This window comes from Apis mellifera, linkage group LG10 (assembly GCF_003254395.2).
Source record: "Apis mellifera strain DH4 linkage group LG10, Amel_HAv3.1, whole genome shotgun sequence".
NCBI lineage: Eukaryota > Metazoa > Arthropoda > Insecta > Hymenoptera > Apidae > Apis > Apis mellifera.
In genome coordinates, this window is record NC_037647.1 from 4,873,018 (window position 1) to 4,899,809 (window position 26,792).

Consider the following 26,792-nt stretch of genomic DNA (forward strand, 5'->3'; position numbering starts at 1 on the left):
TTCTAGTTTAAATTCTGAAAAGTCTTTACCAAATGACATTATTCTAAATGAATATGAACAAACATTTTCGTATATACGATGGTATCAATTAGAAGAAAGTGTTGTTGCAATCAATTTATCTCCATACATATTACATCGTGAAATGCAAGATTTTATTAATGATGAAAAATCAGAAATAAATTATTAATAAATTACCTATAATAAAAATAAATTATAATGAAATTTAATAAAAAATAAACTACAAAAATATATTGATAGAGATAAAAAATAGATATTCATAAAAAAATATTACTTTTGTATTATTTCACGGAGGAATTGAAAAATAATGAAACATTATAACAATAGTTAATAAATATGTGAATTATTATTTTCGTATTTGGAAATAATTTATTTTAATATACAATTATATGTATATATACATATATATACATCTTATATTATATATATATATATATATGTATATACATATTTCTGTAATTAGTTATTATTAATATAATTTAGTTCCATTAAAAAAATTGGTAAGAAATAATAAAATAAATACATTTTGTAGTAAGTAAATATTTATAAAATTAAGTTATGAATAACATGATTGCAATATCTTATTAGCATTATGTAAAGTAAAAGAGAAAAATTTTGTTTATTCAAACAAAATTGTTTACTCAAATTTAAAGAAAAATTCTATTTTGCGCAAAATTCTGTGCATTTACAACAGTACCATTTTGTCCCATTGTTCCACTTTGTGATACTGTAGGAGCATTTACAGTTTCATTCAAATTAATAGATGGTGTTGAATGATTATTAATATTTGCAGTAGTCAATGCTTTATTACGCAATTCAAAAACCTGTTGTATAGCTTTGCGAAAGCAAAGAAAGTTATAATCAATTACACCTATAAATTAAAAAAAAAACATAACATTATATCTGGTACTATATTATGATTGCATTTCTTAATAGATTTAAATAAAAGTACCTTGTCTATCAAAATTATCTTCGCGCAAAATACAAACTAAGGCCAAGAATTTATTAACTTCTCTTAAATACAAAATTGTTCCATTATTTAGTTTGATTAAGCTAGAACTTTGATTATCAAATGCTGCAGCCTCTAAATCTTCTCTTAAACTAAAATTAATACATAATATGATATAAATTTTTTTTATTATATATTTATTATATATACTTTTTATTATATACTTATATACTTTATTATATATAATGATATACAAGTTTTTATGTAGAAATTTTATGAGACATACCCATATATGCAAGATACATCAATAACAACATCAATCATATCACAACAAAGTTCATAACTTTGCATATCTACAGGAGAACTATCAGTTGCAATATAAATTTTAGATACTACATCAAATAAAAATGCCTTTTCAATTGCAGAATTCTGAAAAACAAATTACAAATTATTTTATAAAAATATATATGATAAATGTTTATATTTAATAATCATATTTTTTCTTACTGATATGAGTATGTTAAGTAAATTTTCTAGAGTTGGTAACTGTGGTATCAATTTTTGTACAACTTTGCTAAATGCTTCAAATATACTATGATCATATATAGATGTTAAATGGAAACTTAGATGTATTTGGTCACATCCTAAAATATATACACATAAATATATATAAATAATTACTAATAAAATATAAATTTCCTATTACTTGATTTTTGTTTACCGGAATCTGCAAGATCATCATTTGCTCTAGTATGTATATCCCTTTGTGTTTCCATTTTGCAATCATCAGATAAGCCATCAACCTTATGTATGAATACTTCAAATTTTATTGCTTGATTAACTTTATATGCTTTTGTAACTGTTAAGTGAAGTTTATTAAGTGCTTCCATATAATCATCTTGAGCATCAATAACAAAAACTAAAGCTCCACAACCACCAAATATCATATCACTATCAAAAGTAGGATCAAAGAAATCAATTTGTCCTGGAAAGTCCCAAATTTGAAATTGAACAAAACTAGAGTTACTTATATCATCTTTAATAATTTTATTTGTGCTTTCCAAAAATAATGTTTCATTTGGTGACATTTTATGAAAAACTACTTTTTGTATTGATGACTTTCCACTCCTAAAATATTAATATTAAAATAATAATATTTATATTAAATAATATTAATAACAATATAATTAATCATATTAAAAATATAATATATATATATATATATCATATAAAAAAATATTTTAAAAAATATAGATATTTTATTAAATATATTTTAGATATTTAGATACCTTCGAAGACCCATTAATAATATTCTAGGTTTTTGTTCTCCTGCTAAAGGATCTATGGATCCTTCTGTTTCTCCATCAAATGGGGCATATCCAAAATCTTTAGGAAAAGAACCTACATCATAACTAGCTTGATATTGATCATCATCATCCTACAAAATGAAAATTCTCTTATTAATAAACATTAATAAATATAATAAATGATAATATATTTAAAGTTATTTATAAAATAGTTTATTATGGAATTATTATTATTTATATATATATATATATATATAATTTGCATATATAAACATTTATTATTAAATACTTTCTAATATCCTAATATATTAGATTTCTAAATAGTTTGTTAAAGATAAAATTTTAAACAAATAATAAAATTTTATCCGACAATTTAAAATAAAAAATTTGTCACTTAGAATAATTGGATTAAATGTTACAAATAATTAATTATTTCACTATTAATTAAATTGATTTCATTCTTGAATAGAAATTTTTAAATAATTTATTTACGAATAAGAATAAAAATTACGAATATAGTAAATTAAATTATCGACGATACTCACCATATTAGAACTGTGTATATTTTATTTTATTTGATATTTCTTTTATATATGTGTATATATATGTATGTATATATGTGTGTGTGTGTGTGTGTGTGTTAAAATAGAGAAACAGAAAGAAAAAGAGAGACTTTAGATTTATAAAATTTATAATATTATCGCACAATTACAAATTTAAGATATTGTGTATTAATTACAATAAATATCAATATATATTATATATATATTCTTGTACACAACTACGTGAAAGTACAATAAATCATACACAGTAGTTTGATATAATATCACAGCAAGTGACGATTGGACTAAAATATGATCAAGTTGATGCATAAAAATAAATATTCATTTTCAATCATTCAAATCTATGAAACAAAGAATTGTGCATAAAGTTTATACAACATATTAGAATAATATTCATATATAAATTTGTTATCTTTTTCAGTTAATTTTACTTTTTTATATTATTATATGTTTATTGCACACACAAAAATGTATCACAAGATTCATAATTCCATCATATAAAAAACTATCTCGTAACAAGTATACCTAATATCAAATAAACGGTACGATGAAAATAGACATTACTATGAATTACCAACTGTATATTTGTAATTACCAACTCTATACTCTTATATTCTACTGATGATGTCGCCATTTTCTTTGCTGCATCTATGACAAACTTCATATACCTCATATGTTTCTGTTTGCGCGAAAAACGTGTACAGCGAAATGAGATAAACGTAAATTATAAAAGGATTTTCTAAAGAAAGAATTGTATAAAATATTATTTTAAAACATGAAAGTGATTGTCACTATTGTGTGATTATATTTTTTAAGCTAAAAAGCTAAAAAATTTATGATATGGCAGAAATTTCGAATTCTACTGTGTTTACAAACGATGCACCTTCTACTGGTGCTTCTGATCTTCTTCAACAAGCTTTTCAACAAGTTGTTGATGATGACGACCATGATAATGAATTTGTGGCATTTTTACAAAATGACGATAATGATTCTCAAACTATTCACTTGACTCCAGAACAAGCAGCAGCTTTAGGCTTAACCTTTGAGGTAACCTCGAATGAAGAGGTTATATATCAACAAGATCAAGATAATACTATTTCAAATATAGCAGAAAATATTTCTATAAAAGATAAAATTAATGAACAGGATCAAAATTCATTATCTTCTCAGGAATCTATAACAATTGATCAGTTAAATTATCAATCTGAACAAATACAAAAATCCAATGAAACTGAATTGATTAAAACAGAGTGTATTGATTTTCAAGAATGGCATATGCAAAAAGTTTCTCAAACAGAACAACTTCAAGATCAAGTAGTTGAAAATGATATATCATTAGAAGAAATGAATTTGAATAATCAAAATCATGAATCTCAACAAATAATTGAACATCAAAATAATATAATTCAACAAAATTCAAATGCACAGACATTAGTTTTGGATCAGCCTAAAGTACATGGAATAAAAACAGATATTACGCAAGTAAAAAATATTCATGAAAATGAACTGCAATATACCATTGAAGATAATATAGCACAAAATCAACTTAATACAATACCTAATACTCAAGCGCAAATTTTACAAAAATTACCTGTGATTTTACCATCTTCACAATTTATTATAAAACCTGCACAAACTATATTAAAACCAGCTAAAAATATTAGATTACTTCAAAATTCAAATAAACTCTCTAACACAACTGTTAATTCCATTAATGCTGTACATTCACTTAATACTAATTCAAATCCTAATTCTGTACTACTTTCAAAGGCTACAATAGTAAATAATTTATCACCACAAATAATAAAAGCTACACCTATAACAGCTCAGTTATTAAATACTAGTAGTATATCTGCACAATTATTAAATACTTCTCAGTTTTTAACTGGTACTTGTGACATACAAAATCAATCTGTTGGTACTTCACATATTTCAAATACTATTGTAAATACTACATCTGGAGCAACGCAAAATCTTGTTACTTCACAAATACGTTTGTCTCCAATTGTAAAAACATCACAATCTCTTCAAAAAGGAAATGTTCAACAATTTTTAACTCCAGTGCTAAAAAGTGCATCAACTGTGCTTCCAAAGACTAATCAAATTCTTAATAATACCAATGTGACTACAGCTATTCCTGCACAATTTTTAAAATCTGTACAAATCCCTTCTCAGTTACTTAAAACAAGAACCACTATTGGTAAAAAAAATTCAGGAATAATTGGAACAGTAAAAACTACAGCTAATTCTGATACACCTGTTGTACTTCGAACTGCATCTATTGTAAAAACTCAAGATTTAAAAACAGTAACAACAAATTCTATTTTAAAACCAACTCAAATTTCATCAACACCTATATCTATTTTAAAACCTCAAACAAAAATTACATTTAACAATGCAACTAAACAAAATGTAACTGTTGCAAATCAAAATATTGCTAATGTTTCAAGTAATTTACAAAATACTTCACAAAAAACGCCTATAACACAACATAGCAATACATATGAATCTATTAAATCAATTCAAAATGAAACTAGTAGACAAAAACTTAATTTTATAGTAAATGGCACAAATCTTAAAGTAAATAAAAAAGTTAAAAGTACTCCCATTAAATCTACAACAATAGTAAATGAATCTACAGATGCATCTAAACCATTAGGTTCTAGTGAAAATCCAATACAAATAGTTCAGCAAGGTCAAACATTTCATAGGTAGGTGACAAATATTAAAATAATATAATTATTAATTATTTTATAACAATTATATTTATTCTAGTATGCAACGTTTAACACCAATGCAATTAAAACAAATTGCACATGTTTTGCAACAACGTAGCCAAGAAACAACTACATCAAATGAAAGAGTTGTATATAGGTCAGTATATATATTTATTTAATATTATAGAATTTTAAATTTAATGATTTAAATGTACATTCAGAGTGGTATTTCCCGAAGAATTGGATTTACAAATTAGAAATCCAGGAAATTTATTAAAAAATCGTGGTGGAAAAAGAGGTAGACCAAAAAAAAGTACTATAAGACCTTCATTGCTTCCACCTAAACCACCACCAATTCCTGATGAAGAACAAGAAGAATTAAAGGTAGATTTTATTTATTTTTTAAAATTTTTAAATTATTTTACAATCTTAATCTTTTTTCAGGATGAAAGAAAAAAAGTTGTGGCTAGAACACGATCTGGTAGACTTTCTCGACCTCCTAGACATATGGTGCGAGATTATAAACACTTACATCATTTAGATTTTCTACAACCTGACTTAGATGATTCAGATGGTGGTTATAGTGATTATAATACTAATAATGATAAACTTGAAGAAGAAGAATCACCTAAAGAATTATTAACAGGTCTTGAAGTACCAAAAAGAAAAATATCAGATCATTTTAGATGTCCTACATGTAATAAAATATATTTAGGGCGTACTCGTATGGCAAGGCATTTTGAAATGCATCCTGATCATGGAAGTCCTGAGCAACTACCTCCTCCAACACCTGAACCTGAATTAAAACAAAATGGAGGACAAGATCCTTTAAAACGTAAAGGGAAAAAACGAGGTCCTTGGGCTTATGTTACACCAGAAGCTAAATCGGAAAGACGCCAAATAAAATTGCAAGAAGCGATTTCTGTATGTGAAAATCTCGAAATAATAAAAATTGCTGCAAAACCAGTACTTAACGCACAATCATTATTTGATTTATTGGTACTAAAGTCTGAAAATAATGTAAGAAATTTTTTGGACGAGTTAAAACAATTAATGGATAAAATACGAGAAAAAGTTGGAACAATGTTAACAATTGCAAATAGCGATGAAGAATTAAGTGAAGATTTAATTGATATCAATGAAGAATCACTTTGTGATGCTTTAGGTCTTAATCCAGGATTGTATAAAATTAACACTGAAGCTCTAAAAAAAGATGATACTTCTATTTGCACTACTTATGACAATAGAGAACCACCTCTTAAACTTCAAAAAATAGATAATTCTGAAGATGGTAAAGAAAATATAGAGGAACGAATGTCCAGTGGTTTTTCTGAAAGTTCAGATCTTAGTGTTTCAGATTTTTTAAGTGATAGAAGAAATGATTCTGTAACAAATCCTACTTGTCCAGAAGTGCTATCTGCTTTAACATTAATGCGAAGAAATCCTAGTCCTGTGAATAATGCAGAGAATAATAAATCTAATAATGTTTCAAAACTTTTAATTTCAAATCCAGAAATTCAAAATCAAATTTCAGATAATCCTGGATTTCAAAAAGTCGATATTACTTCACCAAAAATTTCAAGTTATCAAAAGTCAGAGTCTCATAAAGAAAACTTTACAAAATTAGGAAACAGTTTAGGATCATCAAACTTTTGTAAAGTTGAAGATAATTATGAACAATCTAAGATAGAACATATGGAACAAGCTTTTATAAAATTAGAACCAACAGAACAAGGTTTTGTTAAACTAGAAAATGGTTCTATGGATACTTATTCAAAACAAGATGCTCAAAATTTTGATAAAATACAAAATGGTTTGGACAACATAGAGAATGGATCTCAGAATTTTATTAAAGGATTCCAAAAATTAGTTTCCAAAATAATTCCTATGACATCATCAGATTTAAATTGTGTTAAAACTCAATCTGCATCATTAGATACAGGTTCTTGCAAAATAATGCCTGCTACTTCTGGTTGCAAAATTTCAGATAGCCTGCCTATACTTCAAGATGCAGTACCAATAATTTCCAATAATTGTGATACTAATATATTTGGCAGTTCAGAAAATTTAGATATGTCAAAAATAGCTCAATATGATCATATAGCACATTTAGATATTCTAAATACAAGTGGAGTCATAGATAAAAACTTATTAATTGATGAAAAATTAGTTGAACAACTACATTTAGTAGATCAATCAAATTTAGTTGATGAACTTGTATCTGAACGATTAAAAAATATTATGCCAGATAATATTTTAGAAAATAATTTGATATCAAATAATTCAAATTTAGATACTGATCTTGATTTTGAAGCATTAAGTGAAGAATTTAATAGAAATACTAGAAGTTGATTCTTGGATGATAGCATTCAAAATGTTCCTAAAAAAATTGAAATAATAAATATAGTATATAATAATATCAAACTTATGCAATTGAAATTGTATATGTATGATTACACAATGATGTAGATATTTTTTTATAGAAATTCTGACAGTATCACAATCAATATATTATAACTTCCATATTTGAATGAAAAATACTATTAACAGTAAGATAATATGTCTTGCATTCTGATGTATATGTAAATAAGACTGTTTCTGTTATATTTATTGTGTATAATGTATATTTTATATGAAAAAATATGAAAAAAAAATAGTCATACATCGATAATATCAAAAATGTATCAGTGTTGATCAAAAGAAGTTTCTACTTTGTTAAATAACACTTCAACAAATTTTTACTGAAATAAATTTTTTTTTAAACAAATGATCTTTATAATCATACACAATGTAATTAATATTTTCAGTTAAATTTCTTGAAAAAAAATTTCATATGATAAATTAAAAAAATAAGAAATTAAAACTATATGTTAAACAATGTAAAATATAAATATATAAATTTTATGTAAATATAACTTTTCATAGATATTAGTTATATAATCAGGTAGAAATATATTATAATAATTCTTTTTAGTTAGAATATTACAAAAATAATTATGCACAAATTATTTTATGATTCAATTTTGACTTCCTATATCTAGTGAATATTTATCATCTGTAAAATTTGTATTGCTAATGGACAAAATAAAAATTGTATTTATATTATATCAATAATTTCATAATAATTGTAATAACTGTAAAAAAAAATAATGAAAACTGAAAAAATGAAGATAATGATTTCAGAAATTGTAAGTAATAATTAATAAATAAAAGTGAATTATTTACAATTTTTGTATGAAATATTAAATCATTAAAAATACTTAATACACCAAAAAAATAATTCCATCCACATTGTTATAGCATTTATGTACAGTGGAAATTATTAATTTTGTATTTATCTGTAAATATGTATTATACATATATAAGAAGTTATTGATATAATTAAATGTTAATGGCACTAGTAATATTAGAATACTTGTAACTAATCATAAAATGCATTAATTTTGCAGGTTTAGTTCCTTGTATCTTTAAGATACACTTTCTAGAATCTGCATTTTCAAACAAACATATAATATGTTTATATTTGTCTATATTCATATTAATTCTTTGTGATCTCAGGTACCAATTGTAAACAGAACTTCATAATTCAAATATATTTCAATTTCATATTTTGGTTTTGTGAAATTATACAAATGGTATTTGAAAAGCCACAAATAAATGATCATTCTGTTAATCTTTGTTTTATTTCATAGTTATAACTTATGATATAATACAAAAAAATAATCATTGTAAACACTGAATTGTTTTTGAAATAGAACACTTACCAAAATTTATGTCAATAATAATTTATTACCTATGTCCACTCTCTATTAACATTGATTCCAAGAATGTTGTCAAATTATATGGTAATAATGGTTGATGTACCCAACTAGCAAGAAACAACATTTTCCATGAGTCTGTATAATAATGTGCTACATTTTCTAAAACTTTAAGCTTTACTTTTAATTCACGAGAATATGCATCATGTATTGATTGTGCAATTTCTCCTAAAATTAATCAAAATCCTAATAAGATAAATTAATTTCAAAAATTGAATTAAGTTTTATAAAATATAATTATAAATATTTTTACCAAATTTTAAATTGGGCCATGTTATAAATAATTTGTGCATATTAGTTTCTAAAGATGCCGTTATTTTTATACGTTGCGTGATTTGAGCAAGATTTTCTACAATAATATTCTAAAAAAAATATTATAATAAAAACATTTTTGTTATAATAAAAATATATTAGATGAAAAATATTAAAAGATGCATTACCAATGAATCACAAATATTTTCTAATTTATCACATTGTTCTTGTAAAATTTCAGAATAAGAGTCATTCTGTTTTATTTGAATTATATTCTTGAGTAATATTATTCCTTCTAAATGAAGTGTATTCCATATTTGTATATTTTTATGAATATCTGCAATTAAATCTCGTATATGCCGAGCAGAACCTGTTAAATTTCTTCCTTGTGTTGATTTTGTATGTGAAAGTTCTGTAATGTGAATCCAAGAAAACATGTTTTTTATATTTGCTTACTTATAATTTATTAAAAAATGAATATACAATAAAAATTAAATTACTTACTATTAACAGGAGAAAATTGTTCTTTATTTTTCATCTGTATGTGACACACTTTTTTAGCACAGTCCATCGCAACTAACTGTTTTATGAAAACATATATTAATAAAATAAATAGAAAAATAAATACTTAATGATTACAGAAATTAAAAATATATTTATAAACATTTATATTAATTAATTAGAATGTAATAAACTTGTTCATTCAATCGATTAATTTATACATATGTAATTGTAAATATGAAAACCTTATATAGTACAAAGAATATTTGCATATAATATTACTCAAGTAAATATAAATATAAAAGATAAAGATTATCTTTTTGATAAATAACAATAAAATTATAGAAATTTGAAAGATTATCTTATTGGTTAATTATGCTAAAATAAAGTATTTTAAAAGAGAAAGAACCAATGATAATAACATTTCCGTTAAATTCTTAATTATCCATTTATATATATTTACATATGATAAATATTAAATAAAATTTTATAATATTTTAAATTTAATTTTATTTTATTAATTTTATAAATTACTTTAAAAAACTATTTAATTGTATTTACTTTCAAATTTTATGTAAAATTTTAAATATTTATCTTTGCATTTTAAATATATAAAAGCAAAGGATACAGATGGCGCCTATGATACAGTATGTATTTAATTATGCGCTAAAATCGAATTTAAAATATTTTGTATAATCTAAAAACAGCAAATTTTTTATTATTTAATTTATTATTTTAATACAATACTTTTGCGAAATATTATGAAATATTTTTATATTACAAAATATATTATAAATTAATCAATCAGATTTAACTTTTATTCCAAATATTCTAACAAATAATATAATGATATAAATATTTAGTTTCTAAAAGTAGATTGAAAAATTTACAATTTTAAATAGATTTAACATTAAAGTTAAAGTTTATTTAAACAGAATTTGAAATTATAATAAATATATATAATTTTAATCAATAATAATATAATTTTTTTTAAAGGAATAAATAATAAAAAAAATTATTTATGTTAGAAAAATATAATCATTGATTGTTATTATTATTGTTATTTCAGAAATAGATATGTATAATTTAAAAATAAATATATTACAATGACTTGGTTGTTTTTAAAAAAATCAAAAATATAAAAAAAAATTTAAGTAAAATATGTAATTTATAATTAAAATTACGGAAGAAAATTTATATATATGATAAACTGAAACAAAAAGGATCGGATGTAACGCAGTTCGGCTCTGTTGCTTTTGTTCGGAGAACGGTCGAGGAACAAGGTCACAGATAAAATGGCAGTCGTTGAGTGGAGTTCAGCTGTGTCTCAATTATAATTACTTGGTTTCGAAAATTGCAGAAACATTTGACTAGAAGAGAAGAATGAACGTGCTTCAGGAATTAGTTTCGAAACAGAAGTCGAATGGTTGTTATTGTCAAATCTCACAATAACATACACCGGCTTCTTATTCCATTTTTCCTCGACCAATCTAGTTAGTTGTATCTCAAAGTCGAGTCTTTGTGGCAGACGCGATTCACGTTCTTGCATCTCGTAGATCACGTGAGATTTTTCTCTTGTGCTCCGACTCGAGATTACCTCATGGGAATCGATCAAGCTACTACAAAAGTTCGAGTTATATTCACATCAAGAAGATTTGACTTGGTGCCGTTGTGCGTGATCGTAATTGAAATTGGATCAATCCTTTAGAGCGATCGTTAGCGGAAAAGGATTTTTTATTATTTGAATTTTTTGGCGTCGAATTAAAAAATTTTTTTAGAACTTTTCGGCGGGAGATATACGTTTAAAAGAAAAAAGAGATCTAACAATGTGACGTAACTTCATGATAATAGCTCCGAATGTTAACACCTGAACAGATAAACGATCGAATTCGTGACTTGAGTTTGGTAATCGAAAAAACGCATATAACGAAAGTTTAGTTGGTGTTCGATCTTCATTGCATTATTTCGTCGGTGGCAACGATGAAAATGGAGGTAAGTTTAATGCAATAATACTAAGAAGAAAATTTTTTCATATTGTTTACGTATTTGAAAATAAAATATTCGTACGAATCAATAGTATAGAATTAACGTTTTTATTATGTTAAAACAGGTTCTATGCATAAGTGATCGATATTTGTATCAATATTTCTATAATGACAAAAATTATGATTTGAATTGATCAAGATAGCGGTACTTTTAAATAATTAAACAAAGAAACATGAATGAAATTTCTGATTTCTTTCATGGACAGATCTGATTTATGTCTTTCATTATCAATTGCATACCACCAATTGCAAATCGTTATTTCAAATGAATTAATGAATTAATTATTCAAGAAAGTATATTGAAAAAGATGTTACGATACTGGTTTTATTTAATTGGACAGAATTTGAACAGAATCGTTTCATGTATATTCGAAAGTAGTTTATCTAAATGAAAAATGAATTCACGTGTTAGCATGTTGCTCTCGAAAGACTGGTTGAACGACTATTCAAATCAAGTCATACGCTTTTTTAATATGAATATTCGATTGATGATCTTTTACAGAAAGTTCAATATTTTAATTAGAAAAAACAATATAATTTTTTAACAGTATTTAATATAATTAAATTATGTAAAATATTTGAACTCGTAATTAAAGTCATTATTCTATTCATTTGTAGTTAAATTGAAATATTTTATACAACAGATATAATTAAATTTATTTTCAGTTTTTATTTATTTTTTATTTATAAATAAATATTTTGATATTAAATCAAATGATTTAATTAAATACATAAACTTTGTAAAATAATAATCAATAACATTTATAATTAATAATCAATAATATTTATAAATTATTATGTTCCAAATAACAAAATCAAAATAAAATTTAATTCAATTTTTTTTATTATCTTTTAATTTTGAAAATTAAAAATTATAATTATGATATTATATAAATTATAACTATGAATTATATATATGATATTATAATATAAATATTAATAATTAATAATTAATAAATACCATTATCAAAGATAAAGATAAGAACTTTCTGTAAAAATTTTTGGAAATATTTCAAATGTTTTTAATACGAATATCGTGGAATTTAGACGAAAATGATTGTTAACAATGATGATGAGATTATGGACAAAAGTAATCCAAATGCAAACTGTAAAAATAATTGGTAATTCGCGATGGATTTCCATTCGTACATGGGAAAACCAGTGCATCTTTTCAATATGCATATATCTATATCCAATTGATTTTCTACACAAATTATATAATCCATGATCAAGCAGGAAACAAAATTTTTCTATATATAATATTCTTATAAATTAACCATAGTTTGAGTGATTAATAATTTCTATGGAGCGTAATTATTATGTATTAAAAAAGTTTCATATACTTCATACATTTCTTCACTTTATCAATGCTATTTAATTTAATTGCATATAAGGTATGTGGGTCATTGTTGATCGTAGCACGGTTAGTCTTATTTCTAAAACGATTCGACAGATGTTTCAACGTCAGGTATGAGAAATTGAAACAGCTGTTGCGCTTTCAGCAATCTTGATGATAATACCAACAAATAAAATCTATCGATAATGCTACTCGAGCATTGTTTGTTCAAAATCATCTTTTTTGAAAAACTATTAAAATTTTTTACAATTACAATTTGTTTAAGTTATATTATTATATTATATATATTTAAATACATATATTTAAAATGTGTACAATTATGTATTACTATTTTATCTTATTATTTTATAATTTTATAAATTAATTTATTTTATAAAAAAAGTTCTTTTCTTAAGTAGTTGTCATATATTTATCATTTCAAGTAGGAAAAATAGATATATCTTATGAGTTTATTAAAAAGTCTTATATTTCAGTAAATAATTATTAATGATTCTTGTCTAATAAATTATATATATCATCTATTTATCATCATGAACAGATCTTGTAATCTCAAAATTTGTCGAATTCAAGCATGTATTGGCAAAGAGGAATTTTAAATCGATGCAGATGAAAATAATGATAAAGGATTATGTTTTAAGAAAAAATGAGAGGCAAGAAGATGATCGTTGGCCCATTTTTTTTAGAAAGGAAACAAGCACGGGTTACAGTTAAACAACCATACTAGCCATGCCATTTAGTTTTCAATGAGCAGCATTCCAGATTGCTGACCAGCTACAGCTGCTCACCTGGAAACCCTTCAAGAACTCGTTTCAGTAATATTTGGTTCCTACGCGGAAGTGCGGGTGAAACACCTGAGCGAACTTACTTCCTTCTGCCAACCACGAAAGAGCTAAAGCTTCATTCTTCCTCTTGGACACATCAGAAAATAGAAAATAAATTGCGTGTAATCCGTGCAAGTTGAATTCGAGGAATCTAGCAGAATCAGACGATCCAGTGATTTATTGGCCGAATTTCATTATTCAAGAAGTTACAATGAAGTTGTGAAATCGTACGTTGAATCCAATAAAACTCTAATTATGAATACGTGATCTGTATTCAATGAAATTTCATCACGCGTGAGAACTGTTCGAATGACAAAAATGATGAAGAAAAATGATTAAAATTTTTGAAACAAAAATAATATTGCATATTGTACAAATAATTGTTATGATTGATATTTTTCAATAATAACTTTCGTATTTATTGATGAATGATTTTATAAGAAGTCATTGAAATTATTTCGATCTTAATCAATTATTATTTTTAGAGACAATTATTTATATAAACGAATGTTCGATATGTTATGAATTAATAATATAAATTATATGTAAATCTTATTATTAAATCAAGAATTTTTTCATATAAGGATTATTGTTATTATTGCTACGAAATATTTAAATCACAGAGAATAATCATTTAAATGAAATTCATTGCGTATTATCATTGGAGGATCTATCGATTGACAACAATATCGACCTTGATTTCGATCTACGGATCTTTTAGTTTAAAGTGTTATGATATTTTCAATTAAATTTCCATTTATATATTAAAATCGATAGTAGACAGACGTTTTCATTTTTCAATAACGCAATACAGAATCAAAGAATAGTTATCGATCGCGATACCAATTGATAAAACATGATTAAAAAAGACCAGATAAAAGTATGAGTGACAATTCAAAAAATTCAATGAAACGTTTCGCATTGTTTCATGTTATTTTTAATATTGCGAGAATTAGTAAGCTGGAAAAACGATTTTCATTTATAATATGTTAAATAACATGGAAGTGATTGAAGTAATATAGTGCCACATAAAATAAATTGGTTAATGAGAGAAATATTTCTACTTTTTCTTTTTTTTTTTTTTTTTTAAGAAAGTGAAGTGAAGATTTAAAGAAATATTGAAAGAAAAACGATAATTTGTTTTCTTTTTCTTTTCTTTAATGAGAATATAAAAACGTGTTCAAAAACATTACTGAAGATTACTGAAATGTATCCAAATGCTTGTTTATTTTCAGTAAGTTGTAATTTTATTATGAAATTATTATTATTAAAGTTTATTAAGTTATTTAATTCCGTATAATTATTCCAATTACATGTACATATAGTAAAATACGAATATGTTAATTGATACTTATAAATTCGTAAATTTTAAATTTATAAAATATTTTCTTATAGGAAAAAACTTTATTTTTAGGATCCTATTAAACAATAACTTATTAATTAATAATATTAATGAATATATAATGAATATATATAATATAGATTATAGATTTTTTTCTAATTTTGTAATTTTGTTAGAATTTTTTAAAAGATTTTTGTATTTAAATTTTGTATTTATTAAATTTTTATTATTATATAAAAGAATTTATAAATATCATATTTGTAACTTGTAAAATTTTATTATAGCATATTATGCAGTTTGATTGTGCAGAAAAAAAGATTATTGATAAATAATATAATTAGGATAAAAAAAAATATTTCTAAATTGATAAAAGATTAATTCAAAGATGAATTTATATGTCTTATTTAATATAATTTAATTGTGATCTATTATTAATAGATAATAAATATAATCCGTTATTTTTAATAAATAGTTTAAATATATAATCCGTTGATTTCTTAAAAAATTTCTGATTATAAATTTACCATTAATCATTTGTTACGCTTTGATAAATCTCGCGTACTGTTATTACAAAAGTGTACAAAGCGGCACACGTGACTGGCAGTGCATGTTTGAATTTACAGAATTTCGAAAGTATAAGTAAATGCGGAAACAATAACAGTTTGTTAAATTGCGTACGTAAAAGGAGACCGATCCATTCCGCACGACGCAACTTGTGCAAACAAACGAACTTAATAGTGTATATTCGTTCTCGTAAAAAAAATTTAATTACCTTGCCTAAAAGCGTATTATAAGAGTTTTGATGGATTATATCGGCGAAAGAACAGGTTAATCGTATAGTAGTCGTGGCTAGTTTTCTGGAATTCGCTTCCCGTTAGCGCGGACGTTCGACGCAAAGCAACTTGGAATTTGATTCGCTTCGTGGTTTGTATTTTTTTTTTCATCTTAATTTTTTTCTCGTTCGCTTTTTCTCTCTTACACGAAGAAGAATCAAGAACCACTATTCGCATAACAGAAAGATTTGTAGACCGCAGAGATATTCAGAGACCTGTGTTTAAACTGATCACACGATTTACGTTGAAATTAGAAACAAGATTCATAGGTCAGATTGCACCATCATTAATTTAACAATCTGAAACATCAGATGTAATTACGTGAGTCTGTATGAATGTATGTGTCGTGAATCCTTGGCTGGAAAAATCGAGAAGATACGAAGGACGTTCATCCATTGTCCTTGCTTTACTTGACATTTAGAGAAACGTGCGACAAATCGAGATAAATCAACGGAGAAAAGAAATTAGATTTCAATTTTTATTTTTTTCTATTTACTTTTTTTGTAACCTTTTCCATTTTTCATATTTTTATTCATGGAAGATAAAATTCGTACTAACATGATTCCATTTTGTTACAGGCGGAGCACAGGTTGGAGCAGTTGAAGAAGGCAACGGACAGAATACAAAAGGAGATCGAAGAGGTCACAGAGAGAGAGCACGAGCTCAGAAACGTGGGTAGCATTAAGACCACGTCCCACGAGACGGTGGATTCCAAGGTACGTTTAAAACTTCATGTATATATATATGTATACATTCATGTCGACCATGTTCAAGGTCGTTGAACGAAAGAAAGAAAGAGTAAATGGATGTAATCCTTATAAGAACGAAATGCATCGTATGACTTATGACTGTTCATGAGGAACATGGGTAATTAAACATGCAGTCATAGATTTAATGATTCACGATGTATTGTATCAATCTTATTACATACGCGATGAGAATCAAATCAAATGAAAAATAAAATCTGATATTATAAATTGAAAGAGAATTAAAAATTTTCATATATTATATATGTATATTGGAAGAAAATAATACATATGTATGCATATAAAATCTTAAAAATTTTAATTTTTAAATAAAAAAATTAATTTGATGTCATATATATTTAAAAATATCATTAAGTAAGTTAAAACACGTATCATTTTCTTTATCAGAAGTCTCACTTTTAATGATTCATACAATAAGAAGTTAATCGTTTTTTTTATTTTTATTTAAAAATAAAAATAAGCGACAAAAATATCGATATTCATCGATTAAATAAATATTTAATTTTATTATAAATCAATGTATAATGTATCACATAGATTATTATTTTATAACAATTTTATGCAAAATATTCTCCGCAAAAAATAGTAGGATTATAAAAACAGTACGCAGAATGTAATGAATATCATTGACTCACGTTACTATAATAAATGTTTTTCATTAAATTAGTGATATTTTAATAATTGGAACCCGCAAAGATGGACATAATTGCACGGTTTTATATACTTTACGTTTATTAATAAAATGTTTGAAGTAATTGCTATAGAATACGATAGATGCATATTTATTTCGCAAAGCATTTAATTTTTACAATACAATCAGAATTTCTATGAAAATATTTTATCTACTGATATATATATTAAATGTAATGTCATTTACCATGAAACACTTCTTTTAACTTATAACGTAATTATTGTGTTGCGCTGATAATAGTTAAAATATGCTCTCGTATAATTGATAGCTGCAAATAGATAGCGTATTACAAAGGTCACTTCGATCTTTTTATATTCAGGTAAATACTTTTATTTTTTTAAAAATATTTTACACGAGAGAGCTCATTTGGATTTCACTTGTTCAGGTTCTTTTGTAATCAAGTGAAGAAATGTATTATTTGCTGTTTTTAATTATACTTATTTTAATTGTAGCAATTTTAATTACAACAATTTATGTAATAACAAAAAGAATATATGTAATATATAATATATATCTAATATGTATATAATTAAAATAACAAAAATTTTATTTATTAGGTACGACGTATGCCACAAGCTTTGGTCTCAGGAAAATTGAAGAGAACAACGTCTACTCCACAAATTCTAGAAGCTATTAGTTTAACACCATCTACACCACCTTTAACGCCAAAGATGACGAATGGAGTGATATCTAGTCGCACCACTCCAACACCTTTGCGTTTCGCAACGGCACCTAGTCAAAAAGGGCTGATGCATAGGTTTCTGGCAACTCGTGGAAAAATTTACAAACCAAAATCTATAGATAATGATACGCTAACACCACCTTCATCACCCAGTATCACACTTAATCCATTAAGTATCAAAGCTTTTAATAGAAATTTGGAAATTCAACTTGAACCGGACAATGAACCTAAAAAACCTCCTATTAGAAAAGGATATGTGCCTGTAGAAGAAAAAATTCAAAAGGAATTACATGAAATGAAAGAACGAGAAAATGAGCTTAGGTAACTTTAATTTATGTTTTTACAATTAAATGATAGTGTATGAATATTTTATAATATTTTATATTGTTATATTTAAATTTTAATACTATTTATATTAATATAATTTATAATATATTTATAATATATTTAATATATCTATAATATTTTCAATCATATATTTTTATATTTGGATTGAATATATCATTGATATAAATTATTATATTAATATTAATATAAGTAATTTATATTTTTTTTATTTCATAAAATAATAAAAATTATATGGATTTTTAGATTAATGCGATCACAGATGTTGGCTAAATCTCAACCAAATCTTTTGGATATTGGAAATGATAACGATTCCGATATTTATGATGGCTCAAACTCATTAAGAAGCGGTACTTCAACAAATACTTTAAATGAAGATGAAATAGAAAAAGAAACTAAAGGAAAGCACAAGGTACTAATAAAACTAATACACATGTTTTTAATATTAATATTTGTATAATTTGTTTATTTACCGATCATTAATTATTTGTCTTCATTAAATAGTAAATTGAAATGTTATTTATGTATCTATATTTTCGATCAATGATGATAATTATTTAATTGTATTAAATAGCCTAATCCACGACGTAGAAGCACTCTCATCGCGCAATGGGAAAATTTGATAGCTGCAAAAAAGGAATCTAATGACAATAACAACGAGAATGATTTAAATTTCTGAAAAACTGGATTATTTTGTAAAAAATAAATTATCAATATTTATCTTCGTTTTATATCATTTTTTTAAAATATTTCAAAATGGTATAAATATCAAAGTTTTATAAAATTTTTGAAACATATATTTTCATGCTAATACATATTATTGGATTTATTCACTTATCAAACTTTTAAATTAATTTATTTAATATTAAGATATTTATTCAAAACTCATTTACCTGAATAAACGTATATTATATTTAATATTTTTTTTTTAAATGCTTTCAGTATTAAAAAAATTAGCTACAATGAAAAAAATTATCTTTTTCTTGTATAGGGATAAAAAATATTGTTAAGTATTACAAGCATATATATATTTAATATATCTGCTGATTAATTGTAATATATCTGTTATTATATAATCATACAAAAATGACTGAATCTATAATTCTAAAAATTTTCTTTAAAATATGGTATATAATATATATTAATAATCTTATAAACAAGGATTTTGTTATGTACTTAATTAATTGTAAAGAATAATTGTGTGCATTCAATTTATATTACATATATTGCATATGTGATAGTATAGTTCCAATAGTAATAATAAAGAAATAGTTTATGCAATTATGTGTATTATGTGGTTAATAAGATATATATTTTAAAATTTTCTTTTGTTTTATTTTTTTGATTTTAAATAGTATTTAAAATGTATTAAAAATATTTGTTTTAAATAAAATATAAAAATAAAATATATAAAAAAAAACATATTTTTTTTATATAAACATATCATATTCTAACTACAGAAACTATTTCACAAATATTAAAATTTTAAATGTATAGAAATATAAACAATTAATAACAAGTATTAATGTAATTTTCATATTAATAAATAAATAAATATATTATCATACATATAATCTAATCTATTTATAAAACATATAAAATCTTCAGATGCACAACAATAAATAAAATTTAAGAGATAAAAATTAAAACAATAGAAAAAATATATATATATATATAAATATAAATATATATATTATATATATACATATATACATATATACACAAATTTTACAAATTTGTACTTAATTAACATTTTTGCATATTAACTTTCATATTTATTTTTCTTAGAATGAGTCTTTAAATTTATTAACTTTATCTAAATGCTTTGTAATATAAAAATAAGGTTAAATTTTATCCTCCATGTTAAGAATCCTATACAACGCATGTATCAGAGCAATCGATGAAAGTATTCTCCTTGATCTTTTATTTTAGTCTTGTATTTTTCATGTATATATTTTTCCACGTGTTCTTAAGTGACATATTATAATAATGAATGTTCCAGATGTAAATAAAATAATAAATAAAGAAACTGAAATTTTATTATTAATCAATTTCGTGAAAAATGATGGTAATTGAATAATTTTAGAATATATTTACATATTGAATTAGGTTATATTCTATTATTTATATATTTTAGCTTAATTAAATATTGTTTTAATTTTATTTATTTCAGTTTGTGATTTACCTATTTGTGTACAAGATATATTAAATGGAAAATACGAAAATGTAATAAATAATAAATTACTTTCAAATCTAATTCAAGAATGCAGCAATTATTCCGAGATAATACATAAAAATATAGAAAAAACAGATTTATATGATTTTTGGCTTTGCATTGGCATAGCTTCTTTATTATATTTTATTCAATGCAACTGGACAGGTCCACAAGTTGAAAAAAACATTGAATGGCAAAATATTAAAAATAAAAATATATTTAAAGATTTATCTTTATATGACGAATGCAATGCAAATGTTAAAATGTTAGACCTTCTTTATCTTTCAAAGATAATATTTTCCAATGAAATCTTACAAAATATTTATAAAAGTTGTATATGGTGGTTATTTAGAGCAAATTTTGTAAATCAGCTAATATTAAATGAAAGTTCTGGTATAATATTTGATGAAACTGAACAATTAATTGATAAAATCAATAATTTACAACTATTGCAAGAAAATATTCATTGTGAAACATTATTTTATATTGAAACTGCACAATTTTATTTTTATTATAGAAGAATTCATAATTCAGAAAAATATATTAAACTTGCTCAGGAAAAAGCAAAATTAAGTTTAGATTTGGAAGGTGCATTGGGAAAACGTACAAAATATCAGAAAGAAAAGGCACAATTATTTTTAAGAATAAATTTGGGAAAAAAACAATTTTCTTTTAGATGTTGTGAAAATTTACCAAAATCATTGGATTTAAATGATGAAACTAGATTAGAACATATTGAATTTTCAGAAAATATAACAAATATACAAATAGGAGCTGTAGAAGAAACTATAATATTAGCAAAATAGTAAGAATATATTTTATATTTATTATATTATTTTTATGTTATATTTATTATTATTGAATATGTTTATTATATTATAAGAAAAAAATTGTTTTATTATAATTTTTATTTTTATTAGTATTCAGTTGCAACTATCACAACCAAAAGATAAATTAACAGATGAAGAAATAATACCTTATTTAACTGTAAGTATTATTATTTTATCATATCAATTATTCAATTCATTATTGAAGGAAATTCTTCAATAGGTTGTAATAAATAATACAAGAAATTGGTCTTTAAAAATGGCATCTCTTTATAATCGATGTTCTTTGGAATCTGGAGATAAACGAACTGTTGAACGGTCAATGATGCAAATGGAATATTTAATACATGAATTAAATAAAACAGAAGTTTCTGTTGCAAATAGAATGGACTTATTTTTTGCTAGTGGTCTTAAGCCAATTTGGGTTTTAGAACAAATGTATGCACAATTGATGTTAAGTCTTGGATTAGTAAAGGGAGCTTTAGATGTTTTCTTGAAACTTAAACTTTGGGAAGAAGTTATTGCTTGTTACAATATAATAAATCTGAAACATAAAGTATATTTTTTAATTCATATCGTCCTTTTTTATTATATATGTATATATGAAATAAATTAATTTATATTTTATTAATAATTTTAGGCAATAGAAATTATTCATCAAGAATTATCTAAAAAACCATCTGTTCAATTATGGTGTTTATTAGGTGATGCAACTGAGGATCCTAATCATTATGAGACAGCATGGAAATTATCCAATGAAAAAAGTAGTATAGTTCAAAGACATTGGGGATTTTTTTATTTTAAAAAACAAAATGTAAGTATATAAATGCAAATTTTTTTATTCTAAGTATACTAGTTTAATTATTTTTTTATTATATATTTTATTTTTTAGTACAAAGAAGCTATACCACATTTAAAATTATCAGTTGAATTAAATAACATTCAAGAACATGTATGGATAAGACTTGGATTTGCTGCCTTAGAAACAGAAGATTGGAAATTAGCAGTAACAGCATATAAACATTATTGTGCTTTAGAACAAATGGTTTGTATTAAATTAATAAAAAAATTATGTTTTTCGATAAATAAATAATTTCAAATTTTATATATAAATTTTGTATTAAATAATAAATTCATTTTATGAGAATAGGATTTAAAGTTGACAATGAAATTTTTTTTTATCTAAAATTAGAAATCAATATAAATTAATATATAATCAATATAAGATAAAGTAAAATAAATATAAAAATAAAATAATTTATATTTTTAATTTGATATGAAATGCAATTATTCTTGAAAAATATTTATTTTAAAATAAATGTTATAAATAAATATATAATTTATTATATTATATATATTATAATTTTTATTAAATTTAATAAATTTTCGAATAAAAGATGTTATAAATGTAAATCAAATTTTAATATAGAAACTTTCGGCAAATATTTAGAAAAATATAAAAAACTAATGTATTATATAATAATTTTTAATATCTAATTCAATATAAAATTCAAATAATTTAGAAATTAAATATACAAATACATTATAATTTTTTTTTGCATTAAAAAAATTTATTATTTTTTCACTAATACGACTTTATAATTTTAATTATTATATATTATAATTTAATATTATATATTATATTTTAATATTATATATTATACTATTTATAATTTTATTATATTTATATTATATTATATATTACATAATTTTACAATTTGGTTACAGACATTTGAAGCATGGAATAATTTGGCAAAAGCTTACATAAAATTAGGTGATAAAGTAAAAGCTTGGAAATCTCTTCAAGATGCTATAAAATGTAATTATGATCAATGGCAAATTTGGGATAATTTAATGATAGTGAGCATTGATTTGCGACATTTTTCAGAAGTATGGATATATTTATATAATATTAAAATAAAGACAAAATTAAATTATTTTCTAAAATATATTTTTTTAATGATTTATATTTAATTTTTTTAGGTAATTCGATGTTATCATCGTATTTTAGATTTAAAAAGACATCATTTAGATATTCAAATTCTTGATATACTTACTAATGCTGTATTAAACAATATAAATGATTCAAATGGAATTTCTGCACAAAAATTGCTTCCAAAAATTTTAGAATTATTTGGAAGAATTACTTCTTTTATATGTAATAATTCTGATGTTTGGAAGATGTATGGACAACTTACTATTTTAAAAAAGACAGATATTGATAATGAAAAGGCAATACAATATTTACAACAAGCACATCGTATTGCTATTTCTGATTCAAAATGGCTTTTACAAGAAGAATCAGTTGAGAAAATATTACAATTATGTTGTATATTAGCAGAAATATATTTACAATATGCTTCCAATTGTGAATTAAAAAAAAAGAAATCATTGTTAGCAAGTGCAAAATTATCTCTTCAAGGAATTGTAAAAAAAGTCAAAGATCAAGAGTGGAATATTGATAAGATTTGTATATGTTTAAATAGAGTTGAAAAATATTTAAATACAATAATAATAAAATTAGAACAAATAAAATTGGAAAATATATGAATATTTTATTATAAAGTTGATTTTTAATTAAAAAACATAAAAATCCTATAACTGCGCTCGCGCGCGCGCGCATGTGTGTGCGCGCGCGCACGCGCGTGCGTATGTGTGTAAAAACATTACAAAAATATAATTTAATAATTCTCTTTAAGATTATTTAATTATTTTAATTATTTAAAAAATATATCTTGCAAAAATATGTTTTATAATCAAATATTTATATTTATTTCGATAAATTTTATTTCATTATTTATTCATTTTTATTAATTGAAATTGAAAATTATTGATTTTACAATTTACAATATGTATAATTACAATTTTCTTATAATTAATTTATAAATATATATATTTATGAATATTTCTATTCATAGAATCAAATAATTATCATAAAAATTTTATTTCTATTTATTTTTTCTTATCATGTTTTACTACATTTTCTACTCTTTTTTTATATTTTATGACACGTTGCACATGTCAAAATTTAAATTTTCAAAATTAGTGAAAAAACGAATATTATGTCGAGTCTAAAGTCTAACCATAACCATATTTTTCTTTATTTATTTAATCAGTAACATAATATAATCTTTTATATAATTATAGTAATTATATTTTTCCCTTAATTTCTTCAAAACGGCAAACCTGCGTATATAAATATTGAGTCATGACGTGGTAACTATTTAGTCTCGCTTCAACAATTAAAATTAATTTTAATAAAGTAAAATTTATATAATAATTTTGATAAACAAATTAATTATAAAGTTTTATAGAAAAATATTTAAAAGTATAAATTAAAAAAAAAGATTTTTATAACTTTTATATTAAAAGGTAATTACATATAAAATATTTTACAAGTATTTTATTAAGTATTCGAATTCAAGTAGAAAATAATTAATATATATATATATATTATTTGCAAAATATAATTTAAATTTATTTTAATAATAATAGTAAATTCATTTTATTCTAAATAAATACCTTTCTTTTAGATGTCATTTGCAGGAAAAGTTGTATTAATAACTGGAGCTAGTTCTGGCATTGGAGCAGCAACTGCTATACATTTTTCAAAACTTGATGCATTACTATCAATAACAGGTCGTAATGTACAAAAATTAAATGAAATAGCTGATCAATGTAAATCTAATAAACCATTAATTATACCTGGAGATTTGACTAATGAAACTGATGTTCAAAATATTATTAAATCTACTATTAAACATTATGGTAAATTAGATATTCTAATTAATAATGCTGGTATATTAGAAAATGGCAGCATAGAAAATACTTCATTAGAACAATATGATAGGTATATATTTATTTTTTATATCAACTTAAAGATATGAAATTTTTTTTTAATTTTATAAAATATGTTAAATATTTGCATGCAAATGTTTTAGAATTTTTAATATAAATGTACGTTCAATATATCATTTAACAATGTTGGCTGTTCCACATATAATACAAACTAAAGGTAATATTGTGAATGTATCAAGTGTAGTTGGATTAAGATCTTTCCCAGGAGTTTTATCATATTGTATGAGTAAATCAGCAATTGATCAATTTACACGATGTGTGGCTGTTGAACTTGCACCAAAACAAGTATAATTTTAGAATATATTAAATATAATGATATGTGATGTTTTCATATAAATTTTATATATTTTTTTTAATTTATAGGTAAGAGTTAATGCTGTAAATCCTGGTGTAATAACAACAAATCTTCATAGAAATAGTGGAATGTCAGATGAAGAATTAAAAAACTTCTATGAGCATTGTAAAAATACTCATGCTCTTGGTCGATCAGGAGATGTTAATGAAGTTGCAAAAGCAATTGCATATTTGGCAAGTGATGATGCTAGTTTTATTACAGGTGTAACTTTATCTATTGATGGAGGAAGACATGTTATGTGCCCTCGTTAAATTGTATTTTGTGCAAAAAATAATAATTTTATGTTTGTAATTTTAAATTCATTAAAATTTTTAATATATTTTTCACATTTATAATACATTTATCAGGTTATAAAGCTAATATTTTTTTAAAAATATACATAAGAAATACTAATAATAAGATATTAATTATAAAATAAAAAATAAATGTAAAGAAATATTATTTTTCAATAAATAATATTTTAAAAATGGATTTTTGAACATATGTATATTATATTATACAATATATTATATTATAAGAATATTCTTAT

At 23.2% G+C, this 26,792-nt stretch overlaps 4 protein-coding genes across 11 annotated transcripts; 3 read left to right on the forward strand and 1 right to left on the reverse strand.

Annotated features, from left to right (window-relative positions):
• Positions 1-367: 367 nt before the first annotated feature.
• On the reverse strand, positions 368-25,652 carry LOC551980 (ras-related GTP-binding protein D). 2 transcript variants are annotated; one of them, XM_006562357.3, is made up of 7 exons: positions 25,573-25,652; positions 2,257-2,405; positions 1,689-2,095; positions 1,475-1,611; positions 1,254-1,396; positions 971-1,119; positions 368-889 (listed from the first exon to the last, which is right to left on the reverse strand). In XM_006562357.3, exons 1-7 carry the CDS (start codon positions 25,588-25,590, stop codon positions 666-668), a joined length of 1,227 nt encoding a protein of 408 aa, XP_006562420.1. In that variant the 5' UTR covers positions 25,591-25,652; the 3' UTR covers positions 368-665. The 2 variants fall into 2 exon arrangements, with proteins under 2 accessions (XP_006562420.1, XP_006562421.1); XM_006562358.3 differs by lacking the exon at positions 25,573-25,652 and adding an exon at positions 2,820-2,964.
• LOC113219042 lies at positions 3,486-7,943 on the forward strand. 2 transcript variants are annotated; one of them, XM_026443270.1, is made up of 4 exons: positions 3,486-5,548; positions 5,613-5,711; positions 5,776-5,938; positions 5,999-7,943. In XM_026443270.1, exons 1-4 carry the CDS (start codon positions 3,678-3,680, stop codon positions 7,904-7,906), a joined length of 4,041 nt encoding a protein of 1,346 aa, XP_026299055.1. In that variant the 5' UTR covers positions 3,486-3,677; the 3' UTR covers positions 7,907-7,943. The 2 variants fall into 2 exon arrangements, with proteins under 2 accessions (XP_026299055.1, XP_026299054.1); XM_026443269.1 differs by having other exon boundaries at positions 5,776-7,943.
• Positions 11,415-19,733, forward strand: LOC409057. 5 transcript variants are annotated; one of them, XM_392583.7, is made up of 5 exons: positions 11,415-12,117; positions 17,102-17,239; positions 18,539-18,984; positions 19,255-19,420; positions 19,583-19,733. In XM_392583.7, the coding sequence occupies exons 1-5, from the start codon at positions 12,106-12,108 to the stop codon at positions 19,685-19,687; spliced, it is 867 nt and encodes a 288-aa protein (XP_392583.3). In that variant the 5' UTR covers positions 11,415-12,105; the 3' UTR covers positions 19,688-19,733. The 5 variants fall into 5 exon arrangements, with proteins under 5 accessions (XP_392583.3, XP_006562416.1, XP_006562413.1 ...); XM_006562353.3 differs by lacking the exon at positions 11,415-12,117 and adding an exon at positions 14,557-14,575; XM_006562350.3 differs by lacking the exon at positions 11,415-12,117 and adding an exon at positions 15,214-15,582.
• Positions 20,856-26,734, forward strand: LOC411417 (3-oxoacyl-[acyl-carrier-protein] reductase FabG). 2 transcript variants are annotated; one of them, XM_006562349.3, is made up of 11 exons: positions 20,856-21,076; positions 21,182-22,028; positions 22,144-22,210; positions 22,274-22,606; positions 22,691-22,864; positions 22,943-23,095; positions 23,779-23,940; positions 24,034-24,354; positions 25,584-25,900; positions 25,992-26,193; positions 26,272-26,734. In XM_006562349.3, the coding sequence occupies exons 1-11, from the start codon at positions 20,998-21,000 to the stop codon at positions 26,512-26,514; spliced, it is 2,898 nt and encodes a 965-aa protein (XP_006562412.3). In that variant the 5' UTR covers positions 20,856-20,997; the 3' UTR covers positions 26,515-26,734. The 2 variants fall into 2 exon arrangements, with proteins under 2 accessions (XP_006562412.3, XP_006562411.1); XM_006562348.3 differs by lacking the exons at positions 20,856-21,076; positions 21,182-22,028; positions 22,144-22,210; ... (3 more) ...; positions 23,779-23,940; positions 24,034-24,354 and adding an exon at positions 25,225-25,422.
• Positions 26,735-26,792: the final 58 nt, after the last annotated feature.

Coding starts and splice junctions, on each gene's coding strand:
- LOC113219042 (XM_026443269.1), top strand. CDS start 3,678: ATGGCAGAAATTTCGAATTCTACTGTGTTTACAAACGATGCACCTTCT. Junction 5,549..5,612: donor CAAGGTCAAACATTTCATAG/GTAGGTGACAAA, acceptor TATTTATTCTAG/TATGCAACGTTTAACACCAA. Junction 5,712..5,775: donor AATGAAAGAGTTGTATATAG/GTCAGTATATAT, acceptor ATGTACATTCAG/AGTGGTATTTCCCGAAGAAT.
- LOC409057 (XM_006562350.3), top strand. CDS start 15,556: ATGTATCCAAATGCTTGTTTATTTTCA. Junction 15,583..17,101: donor CAAATGCTTGTTTATTTTCA/GTAAGTTGTAAT, acceptor ATTTTGTTACAG/GCGGAGCACAGGTTGGAGCA. Junction 17,240..18,538: donor ACGAGACGGTGGATTCCAAG/GTACGTTTAAAA, acceptor TTTATTTATTAG/GTACGACGTATGCCACAAGC.
- LOC551980 (XM_006562357.3), bottom strand. Junction 2,096..2,256: donor TTATTAATGGGTCTTCGAAG/GTATCTAAATAT, acceptor TTAATATTTTAG/GAGTGGAAAGTCATCAATAC. Junction 1,120..1,253: donor GATGTATCTTGCATATATGG/GTATGTCTCATA, acceptor TATTAATTTTAG/TTTAAGAGAAGATTTAGAGG.
- LOC411417 (XM_006562349.3), top strand. CDS start 20,998: ATGAATGTTCCAGATGTAAATAAAATAATAAATAAAGAAACTGAAATT. Junction 22,211..22,273: donor AAATAATACCTTATTTAACT/GTAAGTATTATT, acceptor ATTCTTCAATAG/GTTGTAATAAATAATACAAG. Junction 23,941..24,033: donor ATTTGCGACATTTTTCAGAA/GTATGGATATAT, acceptor TAATTTTTTTAG/GTAATTCGATGTTATCATCG.